Genomic DNA, 26,326 nt, shown 5'->3' with positions numbered 1-26,326 from the left:
CAATGTTACAAAAACATGACACAAACATTACAAAAGACACGTCACCAATGTTACAAAAACATGACACAAACATTACAAAAGACACGTCACCAATGTTACAAAAACATGATGCTAACATTACAAAAAACACGTCACTCATGTTACAAAAACACGTTACTACTGTTACAACTGGGAGTAACATCACCTCCACTGCACCCATCAACCTCTGTGACTCCACAGTTGACACTGAGGATTCCTTTCGCTTCCTGAGAACTATCATCTCCCAGGACCTCAAGTGGGAGCTGAACATCAGCTCTCTCATCAAAAAAGCCCAGCAGAGGATGTACTTCCTGCGGCAGCTGAAGAAATTCAACCTGCCAAAGACAATGATGGTGCACTTCTACTCCTCCATCATTGAGTCCATCCTCACCTCCTCCATCACCATTTGGTACGCTGCTGCCACGGCCAAGGACAAGGGCAGACTGCAGCGTGTCATTCGGTCTGCAGAGAAGGTGATTGGCTGCAATCTTCCATCTCTCCAGGACCTGTTCGCCTCCAGAACTCTGAGGCGTGCAGGAAAGATTATGGCTGATCCCTCCCACCCCGGACAGAAACTTTTTGAGTCACTCCCCTCTGGCAGGAGGCTGCGGTCCATCAGGACCAGAACCTCACGCCACAAGAACAGTTTTTTCCCGTCTGCTACTAGCCTTATCAACAAGGCCCGGAGCCCCCCCCCCCGACACTCTGACTCCTCACACTCCTCCGCTGCCTCTACATGTCACATTATCATTACATCCTTTTATGCGTTACATTAACGTCATTACTGTGAACTTTTGCACCTGGTGAATATTTCACTGTTACTCACTTTCTGCCCAGCTGTACTGCTCTTTACTGCACTTTCTGTAGTGCTCTTTTTCATCTTTTTAAAAAAAAAAAAAACTAAAAAAAAAAAAAAACATTTATATACTGTGTATATATACGCATACTGTTTCACTTTACTTTTTTTAAAATTGTGTATGCTTGTTATGCACCAATGACACCAATGACATACAAATTCCTTGTATGTGCAAATCGTACTTGGCAATAAAGCTCTTCTGATTCTGATTCTGATTCCAAGTTGACCGTGTTGCTGAGAAGTAATTACAGGAAAAATGACATGGACACATACATATCTCCGGCTAGCCACTGTTAGCAAAACCAATTGATTAAAAACGCTCTACATGGTATTTTGCACACGCCATGTGTTTTTTATAAATCAGTCATACTGAAACAAAGGTGTGAAACAAAATATGACAGAGTGCAGTTGCAAAAGTAACGGTGCTTGTCTTGTCTTTCCTTCCTTTCCTCTCTCTCTCGCGCTCTCTGTGTCCTCATCTTGCAGGTTGCAGGATCCAGATCCAATTTTGAGACTATTATAATTGTTATTGTTATTATTACATTATACTTTACCATTATTATTATTATGCTATAATTAAAAGTCGATATCAGCATACTTTTATCAACAATTTCTGCTGCTGCTTATATAAATGACATTGTAGTTCTATATACATGTCATCACTGACTCTAACTGTCCTGTCTACACTCAGAACCTGCTCCTGGTCTCTTTCTTCTGTCTCTACCTCATCTCCCTCTTGTCCTTTCTCTCCCCCTCCTCTCCACTGTCCCCCATTTTTCCTTTCACCCCAACCGGTCGAGGCAGATGCTGCACATCTGTGAGTCTGGTTCTGTCCGAGGTTTCTTCTTCTGTGAAAAGAGAGTTTGATTCCTAGTGTTTGCTCATTGTGTGAACGGTTGTGTTTCTCCGCTCTCCATGATGTTGTCTATGTTCACTGCCTTGAGATAATGTATGTTATGATTTGGCGCTATACAATTGTGTCTAGCCATGGCAAAACCAGCAACAAGTGGGCCGAGGGACATTTTGAGTTATTTACAAATTCTGAAAGTGTGATTTCTAAGCTTTCCATCGATGTCTAACATATTTGAATGTGGGCACTCCTCAAACTGCTTAAGGGAGAATTTTAGCCTCAAAGATTTACACCTTCTGGGAGCCAAGAGACAGAATCATCACATTTACATAACCCAACCCCCTCCTAGTCTAGCTGTCAGTGAAAGCACACCTCTCTGTATGTGCTACTTCTCATCACAGAAACTGGAGCACAGATACTATTTTGTGTGCTACACAGAACAATACATAAAAAAAAACTGGACATAATAAGCTCTTAACATTTGAAATGAAAAATATATAAGAAGGAGGGTGTGGCTTATTCTGTTATCAATTCTTGTCCTTACACTGGAAAAGAAACAACAAGTGTTTTTGTTGTTGTTTCTTTTCTTTTTGAAATAACAGTTTGCAGTTGCAGTAAATACACTTTCATCGTTACATAGTAACGATTAGTTAGGAGGCTATTTTTAGTTGTAATATTTAATATCAGAGATCAGGATCAAAGATAGATGCACATTTCTAATATCAAATAAATTAAACTACATTTAAGTGTCTGTGTTGGTGTGGACGGTTCAGTCTGTTACTGAATGAGCTGAATGATGATGATGTGCTCAGAGAGATGCTAAATTATTAGCATCACAGTCAAAGCTGTGCCTTTCACACATTATTCAAGCACAAAAGCAGAGCCACCGCTCCCTACACCTATGACCAATTATTAGAGCCCCCAAAAGCTAAGCACCGGCCCTGGTTTGTTATTCATATTAATAGCAGATGCTCACATGCTCCCGTTAAAGCTTATAATACGATCACCTGATCAAACACAAGTTTTAATGTGCGTAACATTTGCATTTTAAAACAATACTGAGCTAAAGCTAATAACAATGTAGCCATATAATGTTCTGAAACACACAGTGGATTCTTAAAAGACAGTGTCCAACATGAAAAAAACATTTTTAATCCCTGTATGTGACTTCGAATGAACACTAACATAACGTAGATTAACGACGTTAATGAAAACTCACCCCATAAGAAGAAAGAAGGTTTTATGAAGGGTGCTGGATAGGCTCTTGCTGGCCTTTATGCAAGCGAACATGACAGCTCAGTCAAAGTGAGCCACCTTGTGGCTGGTTATAGTGGCTACAGCTCACAAGTCCCGCACCTTTTATAAAAGTGACACTAAAAAGTCAAAGTACTCTTCAAATACAGTTTCTCCAAGTGTGTTTATTATTTTAGGTAGTTATTATCACGATAATCCATGTCCAAGAGTCCATTTCCCCACATGAGATGGTTTTTATTCATTATTTGACACTATGAACACACACTGATCTCCTAGAGCTTTTATTTTGGTACGTACGGTTACCAGCATTTTGAATTTGCATATTAGTTCAATATTTAGTTTCACCCGAAACATTTAGATTTAACATTTAACATTTAGATTTAACATTTAACATTTAGATTTAACATTTAACATTTAGATTTAACATTTAACATTTAACATTTAACATTTAACATTTAACATTTAACATTTAGATTTAACATTTAGATTTAACATATAACATTTAACATATAACATTTAACATTTAACATTTAGATTTAGATTTAGATTTAGATTTAGACTTAACATTTAATGCAGCCTTAGGAGGTCACAAGCCAGTGTCTTTTTGAGCCGGTCCCAAGCCCGGATAAATGCAGAGGGTTGCGTCAGGAAGGGCATCCGGCGTAAAACTTGTGCCAAAACCAAATATGCGAATCAAACCTATGACTTCCATCCCGGATCGGTCGAGGCCCGGGTTAACAACGACCGCCATTGGTGCAGATAACCTACAGGGTAAAAGTGGAAATTGGGCTACTGTGGGTCGAAGTCGAAGGAGGAGAGGAGGAAGGCGGGTTCAGAAAGAGAGAGAAAAGAGGAAAGGCAAGAGTCTGGGTCTGAGAGTAGGGACTTTGAATATTGGGACGATGACGGGAAAAGCTAGAGAGTTGATTGACATGATGCAGAGAAGGAAGGTGGATGTACTGTGTGTCCAGGAGACCAGGTGGAAAGGTAGCAAGGCGAGAAGCTTAGGTGCAGGTTTTAAGTTGTACTACTATGGTATTGATAGGAAGAGAAATGGAGGAGGGGTTATCCTAAAGGAGGAGTTTATTAGGAATGTCCTGGAAGTGAAAAGAGTGTCAGATAGACTGATGAGTCTGAAGCTTGATGTTAAATGTTATTAGTGGCTATGCCCCACAGGTGGGATGTGAATTAGAGGAGAAGGAAACTTTCTGGAGTGAGTTAGATGAAGTGATGCTGAATATCCCCAGAGGTGAGAGAGTGGTAATTGGTGCAGACTTCAATGGACATGTTGGTGCAGGAAATAGAGGTGATGAAGAAGTGATGGGCAGGTTTGGTATCCAAGACAGGAACACAGAGGGACAGATGGTGGTAGACTTTGCAAAAAGGATGGAAATGGCTGTAGTGAATACTTTTTTCCAGAAGAGGCAGGAGCATAGGGTAACTTATAAGAGTGGAGGTAGGAGCACACAGGTAGACTACATCTTGTATAGACGATGTCATCTGAAGGAGATCAGTGACGGTGAGAGTGTAGCAAGTCAGCATAGGATGGTGGTTTGTAGGATGAATCTGGTGACAAGGAAGACGAAGAGGACAAAGTGGTGGAAGCTGGAAAGAGAGGACTGTTCTGTGGCTTTCAGGGAGGAGTTGAGAAAGAATCTGGGTGGTCAGGGAGAGCTCCCAGATGACTGGACAACTACAGCTAATGTAATCAGGGAGACAGGTAGGAGAGTACTTGGTGTGTCGTCTGGAAGGAAAGTAGATAAGGAGACTTGGTGGTGGAATGGGGAAGTGCAGGAGTATATAAAGAGAAAGAGGTTAGCAAAGAAAAAGTGGGACACTGAGGAGACTGAAGAGAGCAGACAGGAGTTACAGGGAGATGCAGCACAAGGTAAAGGTAGAGGTGGCAAAGGCCAAACAAAGGGTGTATGATGACTTGTATGCTAGGTTGGAAAGTAAGGAGGGAGAGAATGATTTATACAGGTTGGCAAAACAGAGAGATAGAGATGGGAAAGACGTCCAGCAGGTTTGGGTGATTAAGGATAGAGAGGGACATGTGTTGACAGGTGCCACAGAAGTAATGGGAAGATGGAAAGAGTACTTTGAAGAGCTAATGAATGAGGACAATGAAAGAGAGCAAAGGGTAGAAGAGGTGACTACTGTGAACCATGAAGTAGCAGAGATTAGTAAAGATGAAGTGAAGAGGATGAAGAATGGAAAGGCAGTTGGTCCTGATGATATACCTGTGGAGGTATGGAAGTGTCTTGGAGAGGAGGCAGTAGAGTTTCTGGTTAGACTATTCAACAGGATCTTAGAGAGTGAGGGGATGCCTGAGGAATGGAGAAGAAGTGTGATGGTGCCCATTTTTAAGAACAAGGGAGATGTTCAGAATTGCAGTAACTATAGAGGAATAAAGTTGATGAGCCATACAATGAAGTTATGGGAAAGAGTAGTGGAAACTAGACTGAGAGTAGAAGTCAGCATTTGTGAGCAACAGTATGGTTTCATGCCTACAAAGAGTACTACAGATGCAGTATTTGCTTTAAGAATGCTGGTAGACAAATACAGAGAAGGTCAGAGGGAGCTGCATTGTGCCTTTGTAGATCTGGAAAAAAAAGAGAGGAACTATGGTACTGTATGAGGAAGTCTGGAGTGGCAGAGAAGTATGTTAGACTGGTCCAGGACATGTATGCCAACTGTGAGACAGCGGTGAGGTGTGCTGTAGGTGTGACAGAGAAGTTCAAGGTGGAGGTGGGACTACATCAGGGTTCGGCTCTGAGTCCCTTCTTGTTTGCGGTGGTGATGGACAGACTGACGAGGTTATGAGGTTATGAGGTTAGACAGGAATCTCCATGGACTATGATGTTTGCAGATGACATTGTGATCTGTGGTGAGAGCAGAGACCAGGTGGAGGAAAAGCTCCAGAGGAGGAGATATGCTCTAGAAAGGAGAGGAATGAAGGTTAGTCGCAGCAAGACAGAATATATGTGTGTTAATGAGAGGAACCCAAGTGGAACCATGAGGCTACAGGGAGTGGAGATAAAGAAGGTGGAGGATTTGAAGTATTTAGGGTCAACAGTCCAGAGTAGTGGAGATTGTGGAAAAGAGGTGAAGAAACGTGTTCAAGCTGGTTGGACTGGGTGGAGAAAAGTGTCAGGGGTAATGTGTGATAAAAGAGTATCAGCCAGAATGAAAGGAAACATATACAAGACAGTGGTGAGACCAGCGATGCTGTATGGTCTAGAGACAGTGGCACTGAGGAAAAGACAGGAAGCAGAGCTGGAGGTAGCAGAGATGAAGATGTTGAGGTTCTCTTTGGGAGTGACGAAGATGGATAGGATCAGGAATGAGTCAATCAGAGGAACAGCACATGTTAGATGTTTTGGAGATAAGGTCAGAGAGGCCAGAATGAGATGGTATGGTCATGTACAGAGGAGGGATAGTGAGTATATTGGTAGAAGGATGCTGGGGTTGGAACTGCCAGGCAGGAGGTCTAGAGGAAGACCAAAGAGAAGGTTTATGGATGTAGTGAAAGAGGACATGAAGTTAGTTGGTGTGAGAGAGGGGGATACAGAGAACAGGGTGAGATGGAGGAGGTTGATCGCTGTGGCGACCCCTGAAGGGAGCAGCCCAAAGGAAAAGAAGATTTAGATTTAACATTTAACATTTAACATTTAACATTTAACATTTAGATTTAGATTAAGATTTAACATTTAACATTTAACATTTAACATTTAACATTTAACATTTAGATTTAACATTTAACATTTAGATTTAGATTTAACATTTAACATTTAACATTTAACATTTAACATTTAGATTTAGATTTAACATTTAACATTTAACATTTAACATTTAGATTTAACGTTTAACATTTAACATTTAACATTTAACATTTAGATTTAGATTTAACATTTAACATTTAACATTTAACATTTAACATTTAACATTTAGATGTAACATTTAGATTTAATATTTAGATTTAGATTTAGATTTAGCATTGAGATTTAACATTTAACATTTAGGTGTTTGAAGCTAAATGTAACAAAATGTTGCTGTTATTTTCAGCGTGAGCCGCTTTACAACTGGCACCCCATAATGAAGCATGTAGTTGGTGGGTGTCTATACAATTGAATTGAATTGAATTGAATTGAATTGAATTGAATTGAATTGAATTGAATTGAATTGAATTGAATTGAACTGAATTGCCCGTACGTGTGCAGTCATAGGATTCTACATCGGTTGCTTTGACTTTTTCAGTTGAAAATCTGCCTTGAGGCAGCGTTCCTTCAACATTTTAGCAGTTCAGCAGCCATGTTGTGTGCTCCAAATCTTCAGAATTGTGTTCTGAATTCATTTTCATAATTGTGGTCCCAGTTTAAGGACGTGTTGTCCACAAACACAGACCAGGTTTAGCTACTGTGCTGCTCTCTGTCTCCATCTTTCTCTCGCCAGTGGTGCTGCAGCCCTCATTTCCTCACCTTTAGATCTTTTTAAATAAATGCTTAACAATGCACACATTTCATTGATTTGGTTGATCGTGACTTCTCTGTATTAGATTTATTATTATTATGCATCATGGATACATTTTTCCTGTGAATTATACGTCGTTCCACATTAAAACGAGCACTTTTACTTTGCTGAATATGATTTACAGACTTGATGCCCTTAAGAGTCCCAGCTCGTTTGACTTTGACACGGCCTTTAAGAAAAGTCATAATCAGCTGTTCGTCTCCACAGTCGACATCTAACCCACGCAGGAAGTAACACGTCGTCCATGTGACGCAAGGCTGGAGGCCATGAATGTGACGTGTCGCTGCTGTTACAGCCAAACCAGCATTTCTCGTAACAGACTGCATTTTTCAGAAGGTGAAAAGCATTGAAACAGAAAGAGGAAGCACAAGAACACAGGCAGTGGAAGTGAAAAGCTGACTTTATTTCAGGTCACATTTACAGTATTTGTGAAATCCGGCCGGTCGACCTGACGATGACACTTGAACAAGCGTTTATCTCAGGGCTTTTTTCCCTTTCTTGACACATTCTGTTTCCATTTGACTGCGTTCACAGACACAGAACACGCCACTGTTCTCTCTCCCCGACAGACACGACCATGAAAGAGAGTAAACACAGTAGCTGTGAAAACACTGTAGCTTTCTTTGTCATTCTCCCTCCTCCTCTGTCTTCCCTCTGTCACCTGACTGATGACATCACTGCAGTTTCAGGTTGAGGTGTGGAACTGTCTCATTTATTTTGCTCTTGTGAATTCACACAGACATTTTGGAGCGGCATTAACTCCTTTATACTTAACAAACGACATGTTTTTCAGTCATCTCTTACTTATTATTTCATGTATTTAGCGTTTTATTACCAGTATTTGCTGTTGTTTATTTTGTCTCTTTTTTCCACTTGTGTATTTCCTTTCCTTTTCCCTCTTCCTTTGTTTGTAAGTGATTTCCTGCCTTTGGCAGACTATTAGAAATAAAGTTAAGTTGAGGTTGAAAAGGCCGTGGGATTCGCTGAGGGAAGTTCCCCGAGCTGTGGAATCCACACGCTCGTGTTGCAATTGTGGAATCCACACGCTCGTGTTGCAATTGTGGAATCCACACATTCTTCTCTGCAGCAGATAGGACAAGATAAGATAGCATTTATTATTTATCTCACAGTGGAGAGAAAACGGCGTTACAGCAGAAACATGTGCGTAACATGTGAGACGAACACTTGGTTTGATGCAAGGACACAGGAACAATAATAAGAGCTTATATTCCTTAGAATTTGAATAACTGTGGCGTTAGCTTTGTGATGATTGTTTCACTGACACAATATAAAAGCATCTGTTTCCTAAAAATAATTACACACAGTAAAAAAATATATATTTCTACATTTGAATAAGAAACAAATGATAGACTTAAAACAAACATGAAACTTTCCCAGGAAAGCACAGGGCTGCAGCAATTCATCCATCGAGGGTTTTTTTCTTTGATTAAAACACATTTTCATTCTTATTTTTTAGCTTTTTAAGTGTAAATGTAGAAAGAGAACTTTGGTTGTTGAATAACATGAAGATGATGGAAACACTGATCAATATTTTTCTCCATTTTTGGAACCATAAAACTTAAATGGACGTTAGTTGCAGCCCTGACAAAGTGCAATGTGAATATACAGTATACTGAACCTATTCCTCATAATGACTCTGAATATGTTCCATCACATGAACCCATGACGTGACGTCACACGGAGCTCATCTGTCAGATCTCAGCAGGACTTTTTTGGGTGTGTTCATCAGCACTGAGTGGACACTCTACGCTCCTCATGGGCTTCAGCTTCTCCTGCTCATGACTCTGCTCAGGCTGGACTTCCTCAGCCACACTCAAATCCCACAGCGAGCCCCTAAATTCAACTGGAGCACACCTCAGCAGGGCCAGTGTTTGCTTCCTGAAGTTTCCACACAGGCCGAGGTAGAGCAGAGGCCTGACGCAGGCGTGGACGCAGCCTAGGCCGGAAGTGACCATCAGGGCTCTTTTCAGGGAGCTATTCTCAGTCTTTGCACCGTGAGGCTCTTTCGATGTGTAGCTGAACGTGTCTACGATGAGCGTGATGTTGTAGGGCATCCAGCAGAGGAGGAAGACCACCGCCAGAGGCACGATGACCACGCCAGCGCTCTGCTTCAGGAGACGTCCAGATCTCTGCTGCAGCCGTAGCAGGATACGAGAGCAGCAGGCGGCCAGGGCGGTCGCAGGCAGCAGGAAGCCCAGCGACAGGTGACACACACGGGACAACAGCTGCCAGTTTGTCCCCGACCCAGAGTAGTTGTAATCACACAGGGTTTTCTCTTGTGAAGCAACCGTTTCAGCAATTAGAAAAACCCAGTCAGGGATGGTGAGGAGCAGGGAGATGCACCACACACACACGCAGCTCACATGAACTAACAGAGGTTTGTTGAGCAAGTGCAGCTGCGTAGAGTGGACGACGGACAGGCAGCGGTCCACACTGACGCCAGCCAGCAGAAAGATCCCACAGTAGAAGTTCATCTAAGACAAAAAGAGAAGTGTGTCACTGTGAGAAACGTGGCTGCAGGCAGGGACACGAGGAAAGAAGCTCACCTCATAGAATCCACACTGCAGCTTTAGCTCACAGTCACACTGTGGAACTCAAGTTTGTGTTGAAAACCTTCATTTCATTCAGATTGATCTTAACAAACAAGGCAGCAGCCGACAGCAGCTGCTGCCTCCATGTGAGCTGCTGTGAGCTGCTGTGAGCTGCAGATTACAAACTGCAGTCGTCGTCTGACGGCGATAAAGCAGCAAATGCATCTGTGAGGTTTAGACTTGAGCAGTCATAGGTTTTATTAGGTCTGCCTTTGTAGAGTTCAAAACACCTGGAAGTATCCCTTCAAACCCTGTCTCACATAAGTCAGAAACCTCCAGTGATCTGTCTCTCTCTGTATTTCTCTGCATTTATTGAACCACTTCCTTATATTCCTTTAGCACTTTGAATGAGCTCGCTGTTAAAATGTGTTACAGTCATTTTGACTGTGCAGTAAGTTGGCCTTGCATTTATCCCACTTTCACTTGTCTCCTCCCTCTCACTACATTTCCCTGAAATGCAGACAGGCCCGCAGGACTGTGGAGAGAAAGAGGAGAACACACTTGCTCAATAACAGGACTTGAGTTCTGCCAAGATTCTTGCACAAACACCAAGATTCTTGCACAAACTGGGAGTGGAAAGGTTTTCCTTTCACTTTTGGTCCATCTATCACTATGTGCTACTTACATGAAAAACAGCTCCACTGATCTTGCAGAGAGCGTTCCCGAAGCACCACCCGTCCGGCCGAGCGGCCTGTGTGGCCCAGAGGGGCAGCGTGGCCAGCAGCAGGATGTCTGCCACACTCAGGTGGAGGATGACGGTGTCGGCCGCGCTCCACCATCGCCTCTTCAGTGTCAGAACAACCAGCAGCAGCGCGTTCCCCAACAGACCCACGATCAACCCCGCGGAGTACAGGAGCGGGATCAGCACCGCCTCGCTGCCGCGCCTCTCACTCTCCTCTTTGTACTCATAGTCGTCGTCATAATCGTATGTGGAGTTCTGGCTGAGGAATCCACCCAGCTCCACGTCCATGGTGTCTTACTGTGGGAGCAGAGAGGTGAAGAAACAAAGAACTTCAGCTGCTGCTTCCTCTATCTTCACTCTCTGTATCACCAGCGTGAATCTGAAGCTGAAGCTGTTGAACATGAGCACACACGACTCACATGGTGCAGATGAAGTAACTGACACATGCACTCAGGGGCTTTTCCCGCGTTGCTTAAGCAGATGTGGTGAAAATATGACGTTCATTCTTTATCGATAACACTAATCATTTTATTGAGATGATGAAAATGCTACACTACAACACTCCAATAGGGTTTATTGGTTTATTATAAACTACTCTTTGAAACAATGTGATGACATCATAAGAGAAGAGCGTGGACATCACGGTGCTGAGTCACAAGCGTTGCGTTGCCTTTTCCTCATTTATTCATGTTATGTTTTCCATTTAGTCATCGAGGTGAAAATAGTTGATATTTTCTCGACTTTGAACTTGTGTATGTTTTCAATCCATTCAAATGGTTTAGTGCTGTGGTGTGAACAACCTGAAAAGGTGACTTTGTTGTTTAGGGAAATGATTATGTAACAGGATGTGTGGTATGTTACATTATTAAAGGTTGGACAGTTTCACCTATAGACTGAATTATGCAAAGTATTTCAAAATACTGAAATACAGTTTATGATGTTGATACATGGCGTAGCTGTTGTTGTTTATTTTGATCCATGTATGAGTTGGGTACTTTAAACACATGTTGATGTATTTGAACCAGACTAATGCAGCTCTATGTCACACTTTCTCCTCAGTTGTGTTGCTTCATTACTCAGATCAAGAAGTGGATTGTTTTGTGAAATCTAGAGCTGAAGCAATTAATCAATTAATCGATTACTAAATTAATTGACAACTGTTTTGATAATCGATTCATTGTCAAAGCTTTTTTCATGATTAAAACAAGATTTCTGATTGTTTAAGCTTCTTAAATGTGAGTATTTTCTTCATTTTTTTGGTCTGGACAACAAAGAAATCATTAAAAGTGAATCATTTATCATTTTGGTTTGTGGACAAAACAAGACATTTGAGAATATCATCATTTCCAGGTTTGACGAACACACATCAACATTTTTTAAGGTTTTCTGATATTTCATGGAGCAAATAATCGTTAGTTGCAGCTTAAAATGATATTTTCTGGTTACCCAGCTCCACGAAGGCAGGGCGGATATGTCTGTTAAATAAATAACATCTGAAAATATTTAGCCTATATCCTGATATATGAGACTCTGGACTCATGAAGTTTTCTTTGGAGATGTTCGTGTGTCTCAAAGGAGAGTGACAAGAAGGTGTAACATATCTACTGTGTGTGATCTGTATTCCATGATCATAAAATACATTAGCTTTCATTGAAGATTATCAATTTCATGACAGACAGATCTGGTCTCATGTCGCCAGCCCTGTATCCTCCATATGACAAACACATATCATTACAACTGGAAAACATGTTTAAACATCGCAAACACATGAAGATACGAGTCGTAAATGTGCTGAGTCAGTGAGTCAGTGCAGATGATTTCCATCCATGCGCTCCAGAATATTCTCAACACAAGTTCAACCATTGGACGCGTGACGACTCACAAACATGTCACAGCTGGAGACAAAGACTCTTCAAGGACAACGAAACTGAATCATGTCATTCTGAGAAACTGCGACCGTCACGTGAACAAGTGACGACGTGATGATGATGATGATGATGATGTGAGTGAGTGAGTGAGGAAAAGTGCGTAAAACAACAACAAGATTCGATCTATATTCTAATAAACAAACAAACAACAAATAACACTAACCTTGAGAAAGACAGCAGGTGACGGACGGAGGACAAAGAGGCGACACTCCCGCCGTTTACCGGACTGTCCTGCGTCTGCACGCGCACTGAAGCTGTCCCGGCGTTTACGCACAAACTTTTCGGAAGCAGCAAACTTATTTTGAAGCTGAATCTCGCGTGTGTTGACAGCGATGGTGATTCAGGTTTAAACAAAAGCAGAAGAAAGAGAAACACACGCGGAAAAAGAAAAGAAAACGGCGGACGGCGCGAAAGGCTCGCGCTCGCACCAGCTGGACGTTCGCACGCAGATCGACTTCAACTCATTCCTACATTCATCTATATTTACCCTACACAGAACACTCGGGCTGTTTACTGTCGCCCCGCCACGACAGCCTGCTGCTGCTGCTGCTGCCGCCACTCCTGTCAAGTCTCCGCAACCGTCCGACACCACAAACACAGTTTCCGTCATTTGATTTTCAACATAAAAGTCTAAAACAAACGTACACAACATTTCATACTAGCAGAACACAGAGAGAGAGAGAGAGAGAAAGTACAACCGTGTAGCCCTTTAGTTTTAACTTAGTTAACATACAAATGCCACAGAAAACACGAAGGACTAAACAATGGACTACATGCACGGAGCGTCACTTTCAACTTCCGCTAAAATACAAAACCCAGTTTCCGTCATTTGATTTTCAACATAAAAGTCTAAAACAAACGTACACAACATGTCATACTAGCAGAAGAGAGAGAGAGAGAAAGTACAACCGTGTAGCCCTTTAGTTTTAAGTTAACAGTAGAAATCAAAAACATTCATATACATGCCACAGAAAACATGAAGGACTAAACAATGGACTACATGCACGTAGCGTCACTTACAACTTCCGCTAAAATACAACTTCCGGTCAGTTGTCGCTGTTTTCTATAAACGTTTTCAGTAGCTATCATTAGTTTTAACTCACTCAGTTTTAACTCGTGACAAGCGACAACTGACCGGAAGTTTCAAGTAATGGAACAAATGGTTTATTTTGAAGGTCAAATTACTTCACTTACTTGACGTGACACAGAGAAAAAACCCACAGCCCGCCAGATGGCGCTGTCGGGTCTGTGTTTCCAAAGTGAACAAAACGTGAGGCTGCAACAAGTGGCCCACAAGGAAAAGAGAACAATGTCGTTTACTGTCGTTTTACTCCATCTTAAAATAAGTACAATCTACGTGTATATTTAGATTATCCTTAACATTTACAACAAGTACACAGTCCATTTTATTTGGTGTCCTGTAATTATGCTGTCGTCCAGGACACAAATGTGGCAAGAAGTCAGTGAATAAAACTAAACATTAATGACATTTTAATAGACATTGTTATTTTTCTATCGGCTTCTCCCTTTAGGGGGCGCCACAGCTGACAATTTGCCCAAATAGTCACGACACTAGACTCACGAGAACAGGTTAACATCACGTGCTATTAGCATGCTACCTTTCAGCTACATGTTATTTCTCCCATGCAAACCTATAAAGAATTAATGCTGACAAGACACTTTGTTTTATTCCAAAATATTTATTTTTTTTAAAAAAAGCCCAATAATGAAAATTCAAGTCAGGTCATTTCCTTTTTTTCAACAGAGTAATATTATTATTATTAATAATAATAATAATAATAATAATAATAATAATAACACAACAGAGAGAACAGCTGAAAAGGGGAAAGTAAAGGAAGGTCAAAAACAAGAATCTCAACATGATCAATGAATTGATTTTAACAGTGGAACCACTTGAGAGTGTAATCTGATCAGAAACAGCCTGCTGAGACGTGTTGGAAGTGCTGAGCAGGCGTTTGTGAGAGTGTGAACACACTGGTCACGTTGTCACAGACAAAGTACACTGTAGATCCATTGTACTTCAGTCAGTGAGTAGAAGCTGCCACGTTGTTTCCTCACAGCTGCTCTGCACCAACGACAAGTGGCAAAATGAACGTTCAACAACTGAATTTTATAGTTGTGTATGTATAAATCAGTCCCTCTTTTACATATAATCTCTGGAGTTACTTTACCTTAATCCTAACTCAAACATTTTCTATGATTGTAGACCATAACCCAAAGGAAGGAAGGAATTATGAAAGTGTGGTTGTGATCTCAATCCCGATTCATGGTTTTAATTGCTTTTCGTTTTCATTTTTCATTCACAGCACCACCCCCTGTGTCACACACCATCTCCCTCTTGTCTTCCTGTCTCTTCACACCATGACAGAGACAGAGGTGTTTTCGCTCTCTGCGGAACTGAAAGAGCCTGTGGTTTTTCTGAGCCTCCTCTGCTTCCATCCCTCCATCTCCAGCAAGCCTCTATGCCCAAGCAGCCCCTTGCACATCCGGGTCAGCTCCCTCCTGAACTTCACCCCCACAAAGCCGTACAGCAGAGGGTTCAGGGCGCAGTGAGACAGCCCCACACTCTGAGTGACCAGAGTCCCAATGTCCACCACTCGGCCAAAATGGCAATCCCCGCTCACAGAGCCCAGCTTAAGCAGACCGTCCAGCAGCTGGAAGCAGTTGTACGGTGCCCAGCAGATGACAAACACCGACACCAGAGAGATGATGAGGCGGAGAGACTTGCGCTTTTGCCTGCGGGTGGCGTTGCACAGAGACTTGAAGATGCGAATGTAGCAGTAGAGCATGATCAACAGAGGCAGCCCGAAGCCGAGGACCACACTGATCAGGTGCAGCCCCACCTGCCACTGTGTGGGGTTCTCAGTGTACCACACATCACACAGCAGCACACTCTGCTGCTCAGTAGTGTACACAGCCTCCACCTGTCTGAAAGCAATCTCCACCCCACTCAGGACCAGGCAGCACATCCAGATGAGGGCGCACGCGATTTGTGCGTGGCAGGTGTTCCGCTTCCAGCCGGAGCTGACGGCGTGGACGATGGCCAGGTAGCGGTCAAAGCTGATGCAGGCAAGGAAGAGGATTCCGCTGTAGCGGTTGAGAGAGAAGAGGGCGCCGGAGATCTTGCAAAGTGCCAAACCAAACACCCACTGGTGAGCCCACTGTACTGCGAAGAGCGGCAGGGTGAAGGCCAGCAGCAGGTCAGAGATGGCCAAGTGAAGGAGGAAGGTGTCGGTGAGAGAGAAGGCACAGGCGCCACCGCGCTGCGAGTTGCGGTAGCGGCGGATGACGCACAACACTAGCACGTTTCCCACCACTGCAAGTATGAACACCAGCATGTAAACAACAGGGGAATATCTCCGTGCAAACGCATAGATGTACTCCTGTTTGCACGGCGCTGACTCGGATAAATCCGTGTCATTGTACTCAGGGTAATCATCATCATAGTTGTCCTGCAAACAACCAGGACAAGCAGTCAGTGCAGTACTTTGAAAAGAAGCCTCATTTTATGTAAAGAAGCAATGAGTAACATGGGTTAGGTTTTTCAACAAAAAGTGCATTTACTAACTTTACACATATTCATATAAGTGTAAAACGCTGTAACTGAACCTCCCCTCTGCAGCTAACTTCACCCAATGCCAAGAAGTGGGCTGAGAGCTGAGTGAGTGAGTGTGTGTGTGTGTGTGTGTGTGTGTGTGTGTGTGTGTGTGTGTGTGTGTCACTGAGGGGACACACTCTGTCTGAGACATCGAGGGTCGATCTGCACACACACACACACACACACACACACACACACACACACACAGGGAGAAGGCCCTTTGTCTTCTTGCTGCAAATGGAAAGAGCACTAACCACTACTCAGCAAGCACACTCACACTTCTTTCCTATTTACTGGTGTGGTGGTCTACGTGCTGACAGTCTGTATGTGAGCACTGACAGACTAATGCAAGCTCTTCTTCATTGTCTCTATTAAGCAGAACAAAGGTCTGCACTGGACGGGAAAATGTTGGCATTTACAGTCAGAATGTACTTGTTTGAGACTGAGTCTGTGAAGAGTGCAACTGGATAGACCTAAACCCAGTCAGACCATTGATCAGGATGTCATATGCAGAGTGACGGAAGACACGTCAACAAACATGCTTGATGGAGTTTTTTTACTTTAAAATGGACACAGAGGTCAAATCGGTCGGACTTATATCAAAGCTACTAGATCAGGTTAAGCTGCAGTTAATCAAAACAGAATGTTATCTGTGCTGGATATACTGTAGTTATTATCTATTACTTATCATTTCAGAAGGCGGTGGAAGGAAATGCTCACTACAACAAAAGTTGAGGGATCCTTGGGGGTCAGTGAAAAAATAAAGAATTGATAAATGATTGGTATCAATTATAAAATTCTTACTAATTAGTAAAATGACTTGTCACGATAACATGTGACTAAAGATTCAGACCTCTAAATGCTTTCATGACTGAAGGAGACGGCTGTTTGAAGCAGCGACAGGCACAAAGAGTGGAGTCGTGTGTGTACACATACATATATATATATATGTATGTATATGTGTATATGTGTATATGTGTATATATGTATATGTATACATATATACATATACATACTCCATACTCCATCCACAGCTTATCTTAATGAAGTGTGAGTGTGAGACTTATCGATCCCACACTGGGTAAATTCACAAACACAAAAAGTACTAGAAAAGTATAAAAGAGTACAAATACAAGAACGTGTGTGAGATTCTGTGATCATTGGTGTTTGGATCAGAATGATGTGACTGAGTGTTGTCTTATCTATTAGCAAACTGTCAATGAGTTGATGTATTTCTCAGCTTGTCATCATGTCTTGATTCAGATTGGTGTAATAGAATTTTCCACAGCAGATATTTGTCCATGTGAAATAATAAGACAAACACAGGTTTTACCAGTAACATGAAGCTTAGACGCTTTTTTTCCCCTAAACCTGAAATAGTTTAAAACTGCATTCATGTTTCCAGTATTTCTGGATGTGTTCCAATAAAGTTATAGAGAAATAATCACACTTTATGGTTAGTATAGCATTGCTAAAACAACAGATCTAAAGACGTTTAAACAGTACTGTTAAGATTAAAGCAGATTAATAAGGAAAGAAATAATAAAATATTGCATGAGAATTAGCAAAACTGGGCACTATAATATCAAATAATGCTTAAATATTATATATAAATCTATATATACATATATACATATATATATACATATATATATATATGTATGTGTATGTGTATGTGAGCAGGTGCATTATCTCCAGATCATGTGATGCACAGAATATTGGACATAAAACCGGTCGCTCACCTCGTAGTTTGTGGTGTTGGGTGTGATCAGATCCATATCTGCAGCAGAGCACGTGAAACCATGCAAGAGGGTCCAAGAGACAAACACAAGAAAACATCCCGTCTTTCAATCTGCCTTTGTCTCAGAAAGGAGAAGTCACACTTTTAGGAAGTGAATCCTCGCACACTTGAGACACATGTGTATTCATAGTAGGAATGGATGAGTGTCTCAGGAAAATCATGACATGTTTTTAAAAACATGGCTGTGTGTGCGCTTCAGACAGACGACTGTGTGCTCCATGTGGAAAAAATAATCTATCCTCTGGAGTGTAGACCCACGTGCAGCTCCCACGTAACGTGAAGAGGCCAAAGGGAACAAGGTTGTTGGAATTAAACCCACGAAGAAGCAGGAATTGTTAAAAAAAACAACATTCTGCCACAAACAGAGAAGTGAAAGTGCTTGACGAGCAAGAATTTCACACTTTGCTCTTTTTTGTTGTTTTTCATATAGTATATGCATCATAAACCCAGGCTTTGTGTTTTTCTTACACTGTCTACACAGAAGTTAAATAACATATGAAATAAAGTGGAAAGGATCCTTGCACTGAGATGTCTTGTAAAGATGACAGGAAACAAAGTAAGGTGCTGGTTCTGCAGGACACAGAAAGGACATGACAGGACATCCATGTGGTTATAAACACTGACATCCTCTCAGGTGTCAGGGTTTACCGGACAAACAGAGATGAAACTAGGTGCAATAATCTGAACAAGATGCTGTCGACATCTCTCTTAAGTCTCTTCATAAACAGGCCGTGTGGTGAATGTGAGAGGAAATGAACACACAAGCATTTTCTTCTGGTAATTTATGCTATGGTGCAATGTCAGTGTGCAATGCATGGCCTTACAGTGAGAGTCAAAACTGAGGTGGTGCTGTTGTGACGGTGTTGTGGACCTGCGCCCCAGCAGCCGTATGACACGTCCACAGTTAGTCACCTTGCTTTTAGACGGGACTCAGAAACATTGTGTAGTCAAATCTGGTTTTTAGCATGTGTGACTTTCTTTTTCTCATCTTCTACCACTTCATCCTCCATATGAGGTTCGCAGGGTCGCTGGTACCAAACCCAGCTGCCTCAGGGTGAAAGGGTGAACAGATGAGGTCAAACACACAGACAAACAACCATTCATTCTCACCCTCACAACCAGAGACGGACAGTGTTTCTGATACATGTATTTAAAGTGCGTATTCCAAACACAAGACATTAGATTGTGATTTGTTGAAATGATGAAAATGCCTTCATATTTATATCAAAATACTTCAGTGTTGTGTATTTTTAAAATACTGTAAAACACTGTCTTTGAGACAGTGTGGGGACATCATACAACCTGTCCTCCAACTGAAACGTTTTTTCAAACCCCTGAATGCATCGTAAGAACGCAGCATGGTGCTCGAGGCTCGAGGCCGACCTTCATTGGCTCAGTCTTGTTCAAATCACACTTTCCATTTAGTCATAAATAATAAAGTCACCTCCTACCTCACAATATTACATAAATGAAAAATGACTGATCATGTCATAATTATTGACGTGTGTGTATGACTACCTAATCTTTTTTCTTTTTCATTTAAATGAATGAGGTTGTGCTCACACCACTGAAACTGTGATAAACACCATCAGTGCAGTCACGTCCTATACTTACTTACCTTCACATTAATCTGGGTAATGTTGGGATGTCTCTGGGCAGGACGCTCAGCATGTTTAATGTGTTCACTGCTCGTGGAAGTTATCTCTCAAACATTGTCCCCTAGTCTGTGCAGGAGAGACCATGACAAAGGGTTGCCTCAAAAAAACGGCCTCATCGGGGAAAATATGGTGTGGCTGCTGTATTGTGTATTTGATTCTAATACATTTATACTCTAAGTAGAGTATTAGATTATTAGGTATTTTATTTAGAATTACATTTGGATGCATTTTTACCCATGCGTGTTAACAACTATGAGTAATTTAGAGTGTAAAATGAACCTGTGCAGTGTTTGAACATTTGCACCCAGAGAAAAGTCCACTCACAAAGGCCTGGACAGACTCAAACCAGCAGACCGTCTTTTATCATGACTCAGCTCGTAATGACGGCCTCAGCCATGCCTCACTCACACGTCTAAATGGTCTGTATTTATAAAGCATTCTTCTAGTGTTGATGACTCAAAGCTGCCTTACACTTTTTACCCATTCACACACACATTCACTCACACATTCACTCACACATTCATACCCAAAGTTACTTGCCGACCTCTGCCCTTTGGGCCCACATGGCCATGCTGGCTGGGTGAGAACTATGTTAAAGTGGAATAAATATAATAAATAAGGTTTGTAGAACCTGATAATGTAATAAAGTATTACATTAACAGGAGGTTATTACATTATCAGGTTAGCCTTCATTACACAGGTCCTGATAATGTAATAATTCCCCAATATTGTAATAATTTAACAGCAGACCACCCGTTACTTGGGTTCAAGTGGTGATACTGTGTAAGCAACGCAAGCTCAAGAGCTCCACCAACAGGACAAAGTTGGACATGCATGTATGTAACTTAACTTTTGACTTGTTCATCTGTTTTTCACAAACGATGTATCACTGGAACCTTTGGGCCAAGCTGAGTTCAACGCACCCTTAATGTTTTTTTCATCCATCTTTGATTTGATCCATAACCTTTCAAAGGCTTCTCTTGTCCCACATTTTGTGTAATCTTCTCAAAACATGGTTCAGATGATCTTCAGACCATGCCACACGAATGCATTCAACATCATGATGTGATGTTGCAGCTCTGCTCCAGGTGAACACCAAACCCACAGAAGAAGACATAATTTGAACGTCACCGTGGTGCGTGGAGTTTGCATGTTCTCTGCGTGGGTTTCCTCTGAGCTCTCCACGGTTTCCTCCCACCATCACATGTATGAATGATTGAAGTGGCTCTGATCAACCCTCCATCTGACCTCACATTTCAGATTTATAATGACAGCAAAGATCAAGACCTGCTTTCACCTTACAATCTACACAATCACAGAAAACAGAGACAGATTACGACATTAGTGTTTTCCCAAAATACTAAATTGGTTGTCTTCATGAAATTTTAAGGGTGGTATTTCGAGATTTTCCCACTTTGGGACCCGTTTCCAAAAACACTGCATTCGGGCACCCAAATGCCACCGAGGCTGGTTTTCATGTGGTCGGCCCCATGGAGGTTGCCAAACTAGGCAAAGATTCCATACCACCATGTTCTAGTTGACGCTCTCAACGACAACATGGTAGAAGAGGAACAACCATTTCTGGCCGACACCAAACACATGTGACATTTGTCAGATTACAGAGATAATTAGCCTCTGTTGTACCTTTGTGCATGTTCTACCTGGACACCCTGTAGATGCAGGGTGTCCAGGGTGTTGTACTTTGTGATGCAGCACAAAGTACAACATAGGCCTTTGGGGCCTTTTGCGATGTCCACTTGTTACTAACACCGTGATTCCCATAGACTGGGTTAGGAGGTGTCCAAACACATTTCTAGAGCTTTTCCAACCTTTTACTTCAGATTTCTGTGTCTATGTTTTAATAACATGCTTAAAAAGTTGTAATTATTAACCACTCATACATTGGACATTACTTGTTCACCTTTAAAAATGTTAGTAAGTGTTACAGATATGGCTTTAAATGAGTCGCTATGTTATTCACACATTTCCTCTCGTCACAAATAATATCATGATTTGGGTCATGACAGTCGGCCATCTTTAAAAAGTGGGTCGACATATAGAAAATGGATGAGGACACAAAGCTGACGGGGGTTTCCAGGATTCAGATGAGACGAGTAAATGAGGCAGAAGGAGGAAGAGTGGAAGAGTGCTGGAACCAACAACTGCAGAGCAGCTGAGTGAACCAGGTGAGTGGGCGTGGCTAACAGGTCAGGCTGGTGGAGGTGGAGCCAGAGTTAATGGAAAAGTACTGGGTCAGTCAGTCAGTTGGAAACAAAATAAATGGGACAATGCAATTGTTTCAAGGTTTGTTTCTGTTGAGTCTGTGATGAGTTGAGTTAAAGGCATTTAAACACCAGCACATGTACAACAAAGCCTGATGCTACTCATGCTACTCATGCTACTCATGCTACTCATGCTACTGATGCTACTTCCAGGTCTGACGATCAGTCCTCAAGATGACACATGAAATCATCTGTTTTATGACATATTCCATTAGAAGCAGGAGACACAAACCCTCCATGGTAATAATCTGGTCTAATAATCTGCTAATACTACTAGCAGTGGCTCTATGGTTATAAAAGATGATATTTAATCAGGCTAAAGACTGACCAAGGGTTATGAACCAGGCTAATTCATCAATACACAATATGGTAAGGCCAAGAAAATAAGAAATACTTTGCAATAGAAGTTGAATTTTAAACAGATCATTACTGTCAACCTGTAGCACATGAAACAATCCAGTGTCACGAATATCATGAACGGAAGAAGACCTGTGGATGTTTGGGGTTCAGGATTTAAGTGTTAATACTGAGAAGACTCAGCCATGTTTGGCTTCATTTAGATAAAGACGATGTGACAGTGATGAAAACATGCATGTTGTAGCAGAGAGTGATGCTAATCACCTACAGTATTACACTGGTTACCAACCGTGGTTCAACTGGAAGAAGTAGAATGAGTCTGCGGTGAATGAATGAATGAATGAGGAGTGAACGGAGTATGGCACACCCAGTGACATGAGTGGTTATGAATAACCAAACAGCATTTCCTCTGACAAAGTTCTGAATATCAAGATTCTCGTGGTGGTGAACAGGGTGAACAGGACTGGTCTGACGACAGCGTTTCATTTCAAATCAGAACTTCACTCTCTCTGGATTAAATGTTAAGTTAAAGATCATAGCTGCACCCTGGTTTATAAATGACTACAATACAAACATGCTTTACTCCCCTGCTTTGTTCTCCCATTACTGTATGCTGATAAAAAAAAACCTGCATCTGTTGAAATCTGTTATACTCCCTAAAACTAAACAGCAGAGCTTTGTTAGCAGCTTTAATGGTCACTGTTTGTTTTGTCATATCAGTCACATGAGTATAAAAAGCTGTGGTCATGCTCAGCTCCACCTGTTTGTGGATTTATCCCTGGACCGGAGGCAGTTGGACCACATCAACATTACCAGGAGAGATCAGGTGAGAGTTACATGGCTGTCAACTTAAGGACATTTACTATCTCAAAGTGAGCAAGCTTTTAAAATAAGAGAACAGAGAATCAGAAAAAGTTCAGTCAGGAGCTTCCTTTAAATCAATGCTTGAAATTGACTTTATTGCTTTTCAGATTTTATCTCATTTTGAAATGTTTTGTTTCACTTTTTCTTTGTCTATATTCCTTTAGTTTAGTGCTTTTATGTGTTTTTACACATGTTTGTGACATTGCTTTGAAAAGTGCCATATGAATGAAGGTATTACTACTATTATCAATATTATTATTATTATTATTACTGTAAAAATACAATATCTTAACATTTACAGTCATTTACTGTAATGTATTTTATTATTAATAATGTTGTCACTTCCTGATGTTGTTTCTCTTCCACACGCAGCGATGGCGTTCCAGTCAAATGTGATCAGCTCGCAGCCTCAGGTCGCGGTCACACAGTTCACCGTGTCGCCAGGACGATCAGAGTGGAACTCAAACGTGTGCGACTGTTGTGACGACTGTGGAATATGTACGTGATTTTGACAGTTTGGGTTTTCTGAAGTGTGGTTCCACACTGATTGTGTTTGGGTGTGACGACGCCAAGACATGGCTGCCAGGGAGGACACAAGGGTCACCTGATAAAGTCCAAGCTCACTGTTAACACGGCCATTTTTGAATGTAACCTGGAGTTTGTAAACAGCTCACCCTCCTGAATCAGTGTTTTTAGTTACGTTGTGTCACTGAGGGAAATCTGAGAGGAGGATTTCAAAGACTGAAGTCCCAAAAAAACAAATTGCTGCTTTTCTCTATGGACTTTGCGATGTTAGAAAAGTGAGACAAAAAAAATATGTCTAACAGTGAGAAGCTTAAGATGTTGTGGATCAGCTGGTCCTTGTCTCCCTGCTCATAGAGTTCAGTCAGCACTGACTGTACAGTATGTATGTATGTACGTCACACTTCAAAACAACCGGGAACTGTCCCATTAAATTGAACCTAGTGGTCTGATTCCCACTGTGACCATATGCCTTTCACCTCCAGGTCTTTGTGCAACATTCATCCCATGTATCCTGGGATGTAAGGTTGCCCAGGACAACGGGGACAGCTGCTGCGTGCCCTGCCTCCCCGGCGCTATGATCGCTCTGAGGACGAGCATCCGCAGCAGATACCAAATTGAGGTAAGTGTGACATGAACTAATGAAATGGAGTCTCTCACTTAAATACAATACTCTTCACGCTGCCGTTCCTTTGCTTTTCTCACAGGGCTCAGTGTGTGACGACTGGGTCGTCATGGCCTGTCTGCCTCTGTGTGGACTGTGTCAAATGGCCCGGGAGCAGAAGATAAGACAATAAAATAAAACAATATATAACCAGTCTGGATAACTAACGTTTGACTGTTTTTCAGTTTGTGTTTGTACCTTAGAACAAAATGTACAATTAATGAATGACAATGACATGATGAACAGATTCCATTGTTTAAAACTACAGAAGAGACTCACAGATATAAAAGAAATAATTAGATATCATGTATCTCCATGAGACCAGCGCCCCCCGCCACCCTTGAGTGAGTGAGTGAGTGAGTGAGTGAGTATACTGTATCTTTATGAGCCTCAACTTTTTGCACTTATAGCAACTCAGTGTAACCAAAGTCAATGTCCTTGTGTTCAACCCTTCAAAATAAATATATTTCAGCAGTAGTTTCCGACTCCGACATTCATCAGGGAGTCAAAAGATCATTTGTGTGGACTTGAGAGGGTGCAGGCATGTAATACATCCAGCAGGTGGCAGCAGATTTGGTCCAAACTTACTCAATAACAATTGAGGAAAACACAGAAAAACATATATGACAGAAACCAATAGAAATTGTGAGAAGTGCAACAAATGAATGAAAAGAAAAAAGTGGCTGCAAACATGTAAAAAAAAAGGTCTATATTCTGTACAAACATGATCTCTAACACTAAACCGAAACATTACTTCCAACTCTTAGCCCTAAACTTAATCAGTTCCTCAGAAAGTTGTTTGTGTCTCCATGACGACTCCTGGATGTCCTAAAGATATAATAAATACATACAATAATAATAATGTGTCTGTGACTCTTTGTTTTATCTCTTGGCTCACACACTTTAGAAGGACGTGCAGATAAGAGTTTATGAGAATGCCGTAAGAAGGCGTGGCAGCTCACTTCATACACAAGGGCAACTCAAGGTGCTTTACCTGAAAGAAAGTTTAGAACTCTGAAACATTTAAATGAACAATCTGAACACAAAGTAGAAAAGAAACGTGTCTGGATTTAAAAACATTCACATTTGCACATGTGCAAAGTCATTAAACTGTTTTACTTTTTTAATTCAAGTTCACTATCACCACACATCATACTGAAGTGTGAATTAATACTAGGCCACTTATGGGATTTTAATACATTTGAAAATCCCCTCAGGCAAATCATATTCTGCTTAGGGCCCCATAAAGGCTTGGACCAGCACTGAATCATGTCACACACACGTGAGCCCCCTTAGCATAATGCAATAGTGGAAATAAGTCAACATATCACAAGAAAGTGTAAAACAAGGGAAGTGAAAGGGACAATGTGGAAAACACTGGCTCTCTCATTGTTAAGCTGCTCAGAAACGATTTGTTTTTTATAACACCAGGGGGCAGTAAAATCATAAAAGCGGCCTCGTATTCATTTGCACTTTCATATCCAAAGTGGTGATACTGAACTTGAATTCAGTACTGAACTTGAAGGTTATATAAGCACCTGCTTATATGCAATGATAACTACCTGGACTTAAACGTCATGTTACAACCCTGTTGTGCAACACCTTTGTTCACCTGGGTCAAAAGAGAAGGCAGGAAACCAACTGAAAAGTTTAACAATATTTATTACTAACAAAAAGTAACTAGGGCTAAACGAAGCTGGATTCTGGTCACGCAGAGTTCACTTCCAAGATACAGGAACCAAGAGAGAGAGCGTGTGAGGCCCTTCTTCTCCACCCTTTTTATACTCAGCGGCTTGGCGTGAGTGGCAGTTAGGGCTGAGCACCGGTGA

The 26,326-nt window shown here is 41.6% G+C and overlaps 3 protein-coding genes across 3 annotated transcripts; 1 reads left to right on the top strand and 2 right to left on the bottom strand.

Annotated features, from left to right (window-relative positions):
• Nucleotides 1–8,545: 8,545 nt before the first annotated feature.
• Nucleotides 8,546–13,559, bottom strand: LOC131471960 (C-X-C chemokine receptor type 3-like). The gene is made up of 3 exons (XM_058648789.1): nucleotides 12,894–13,559; nucleotides 10,746–11,099; nucleotides 8,546–10,003 (listed from the first exon to the last, which is right to left on the bottom strand). The coding sequence occupies exons 2-3, from the start codon at nucleotides 11,088–11,090 to the stop codon at nucleotides 9,221–9,223; spliced, it is 1,128 nt and encodes a 375-aa protein (XP_058504772.1). The 5' UTR covers nucleotides 11,091–11,099; nucleotides 12,894–13,559; the 3' UTR covers nucleotides 8,546–9,220.
• A 979-nt stretch (nucleotides 13,560–14,538) lies between these two features.
• cxcr3.2 (chemokine (C-X-C motif) receptor 3, tandem duplicate 2) lies at nucleotides 14,539–18,318 on the bottom strand. Its single transcript, XM_058648012.1, has 2 exons — nucleotides 18,092–18,318; nucleotides 14,539–16,203 (listed from the first exon to the last, which is right to left on the bottom strand). Exons 1-2 carry the CDS (start codon nucleotides 18,125–18,127, stop codon nucleotides 15,106–15,108), a joined length of 1,134 nt encoding a protein of 377 aa, XP_058503995.1. The 5' UTR covers nucleotides 18,128–18,318; the 3' UTR covers nucleotides 14,539–15,105.
• Nucleotides 18,319–23,213: 4,895 nt separating this feature from the next.
• On the top strand, nucleotides 23,214–25,355 carry cnfn (cornifelin). The gene is made up of 4 exons (XM_058648150.1): nucleotides 23,214–23,273; nucleotides 23,684–23,809; nucleotides 24,319–24,455; nucleotides 24,541–25,355. Exons 2-4 carry the CDS (start codon nucleotides 23,686–23,688, stop codon nucleotides 24,628–24,630), a joined length of 351 nt encoding a protein of 116 aa, XP_058504133.1. The 5' UTR covers nucleotides 23,214–23,273; nucleotides 23,684–23,685; the 3' UTR covers nucleotides 24,631–25,355.
• The last annotated feature ends 971 nt before the right edge of the window (nucleotides 25,356–26,326 follow it).

Source organism: Solea solea, chromosome 13 (assembly GCF_958295425.1).
Source record: "Solea solea chromosome 13, fSolSol10.1, whole genome shotgun sequence".
Classification (NCBI taxonomy): Eukaryota; Metazoa; Chordata; class Actinopteri; order Pleuronectiformes; family Soleidae; genus Solea; species Solea solea.
This window is presented reverse-complemented; position numbering and strand designations above follow the sequence as displayed.

What these genes read in the sequence shown, in the direction of transcription:
- LOC131471960 (XM_058648789.1), bottom strand. Translation starts at nt 11,090, where the DNA reads ATGGACGTGGAGCTGGGTGGATTCCTCAGCCAGAACTCCACATACGAT. An exon ending in TCAGTGGAGCTGTTTTTCAT is followed by an intron (nt 10,004 to 10,745) that starts GTAAGTAGCACA and finishes TTTTTGTCTTAG; the next exon opens with ATGAACTTCTACTGTGGGAT.
- cxcr3.2 (XM_058648012.1), bottom strand. Translation starts at nt 18,127, where the DNA reads ATGGATCTGATCACACCCAACACCACAAACTACGAG. An exon ending in CCAACACCACAAACTACGAG is followed by an intron (nt 16,204 to 18,091) that starts GTGAGCGACCGG and finishes GGTTGTTTGCAG; the next exon opens with GACAACTATGATGATGATTA.
- cnfn (XM_058648150.1), top strand. Translation starts at nt 23,686, where the DNA reads ATGGCGTTCCAGTCAAATGTGATCAGCTCGCAGCCTCAGGTCGCGGTC. An exon ending in TTGTGACGACTGTGGAATAT is followed by an intron (nt 23,810 to 24,318) that starts GTACGTGATTTT and finishes TTTCACCTCCAG; the next exon opens with GTCTTTGTGCAACATTCATC. An exon ending in GCAGCAGATACCAAATTGAG is followed by an intron (nt 24,456 to 24,540) that starts GTAAGTGTGACA and finishes CTTTTCTCACAG; the next exon opens with GGCTCAGTGTGTGACGACTG.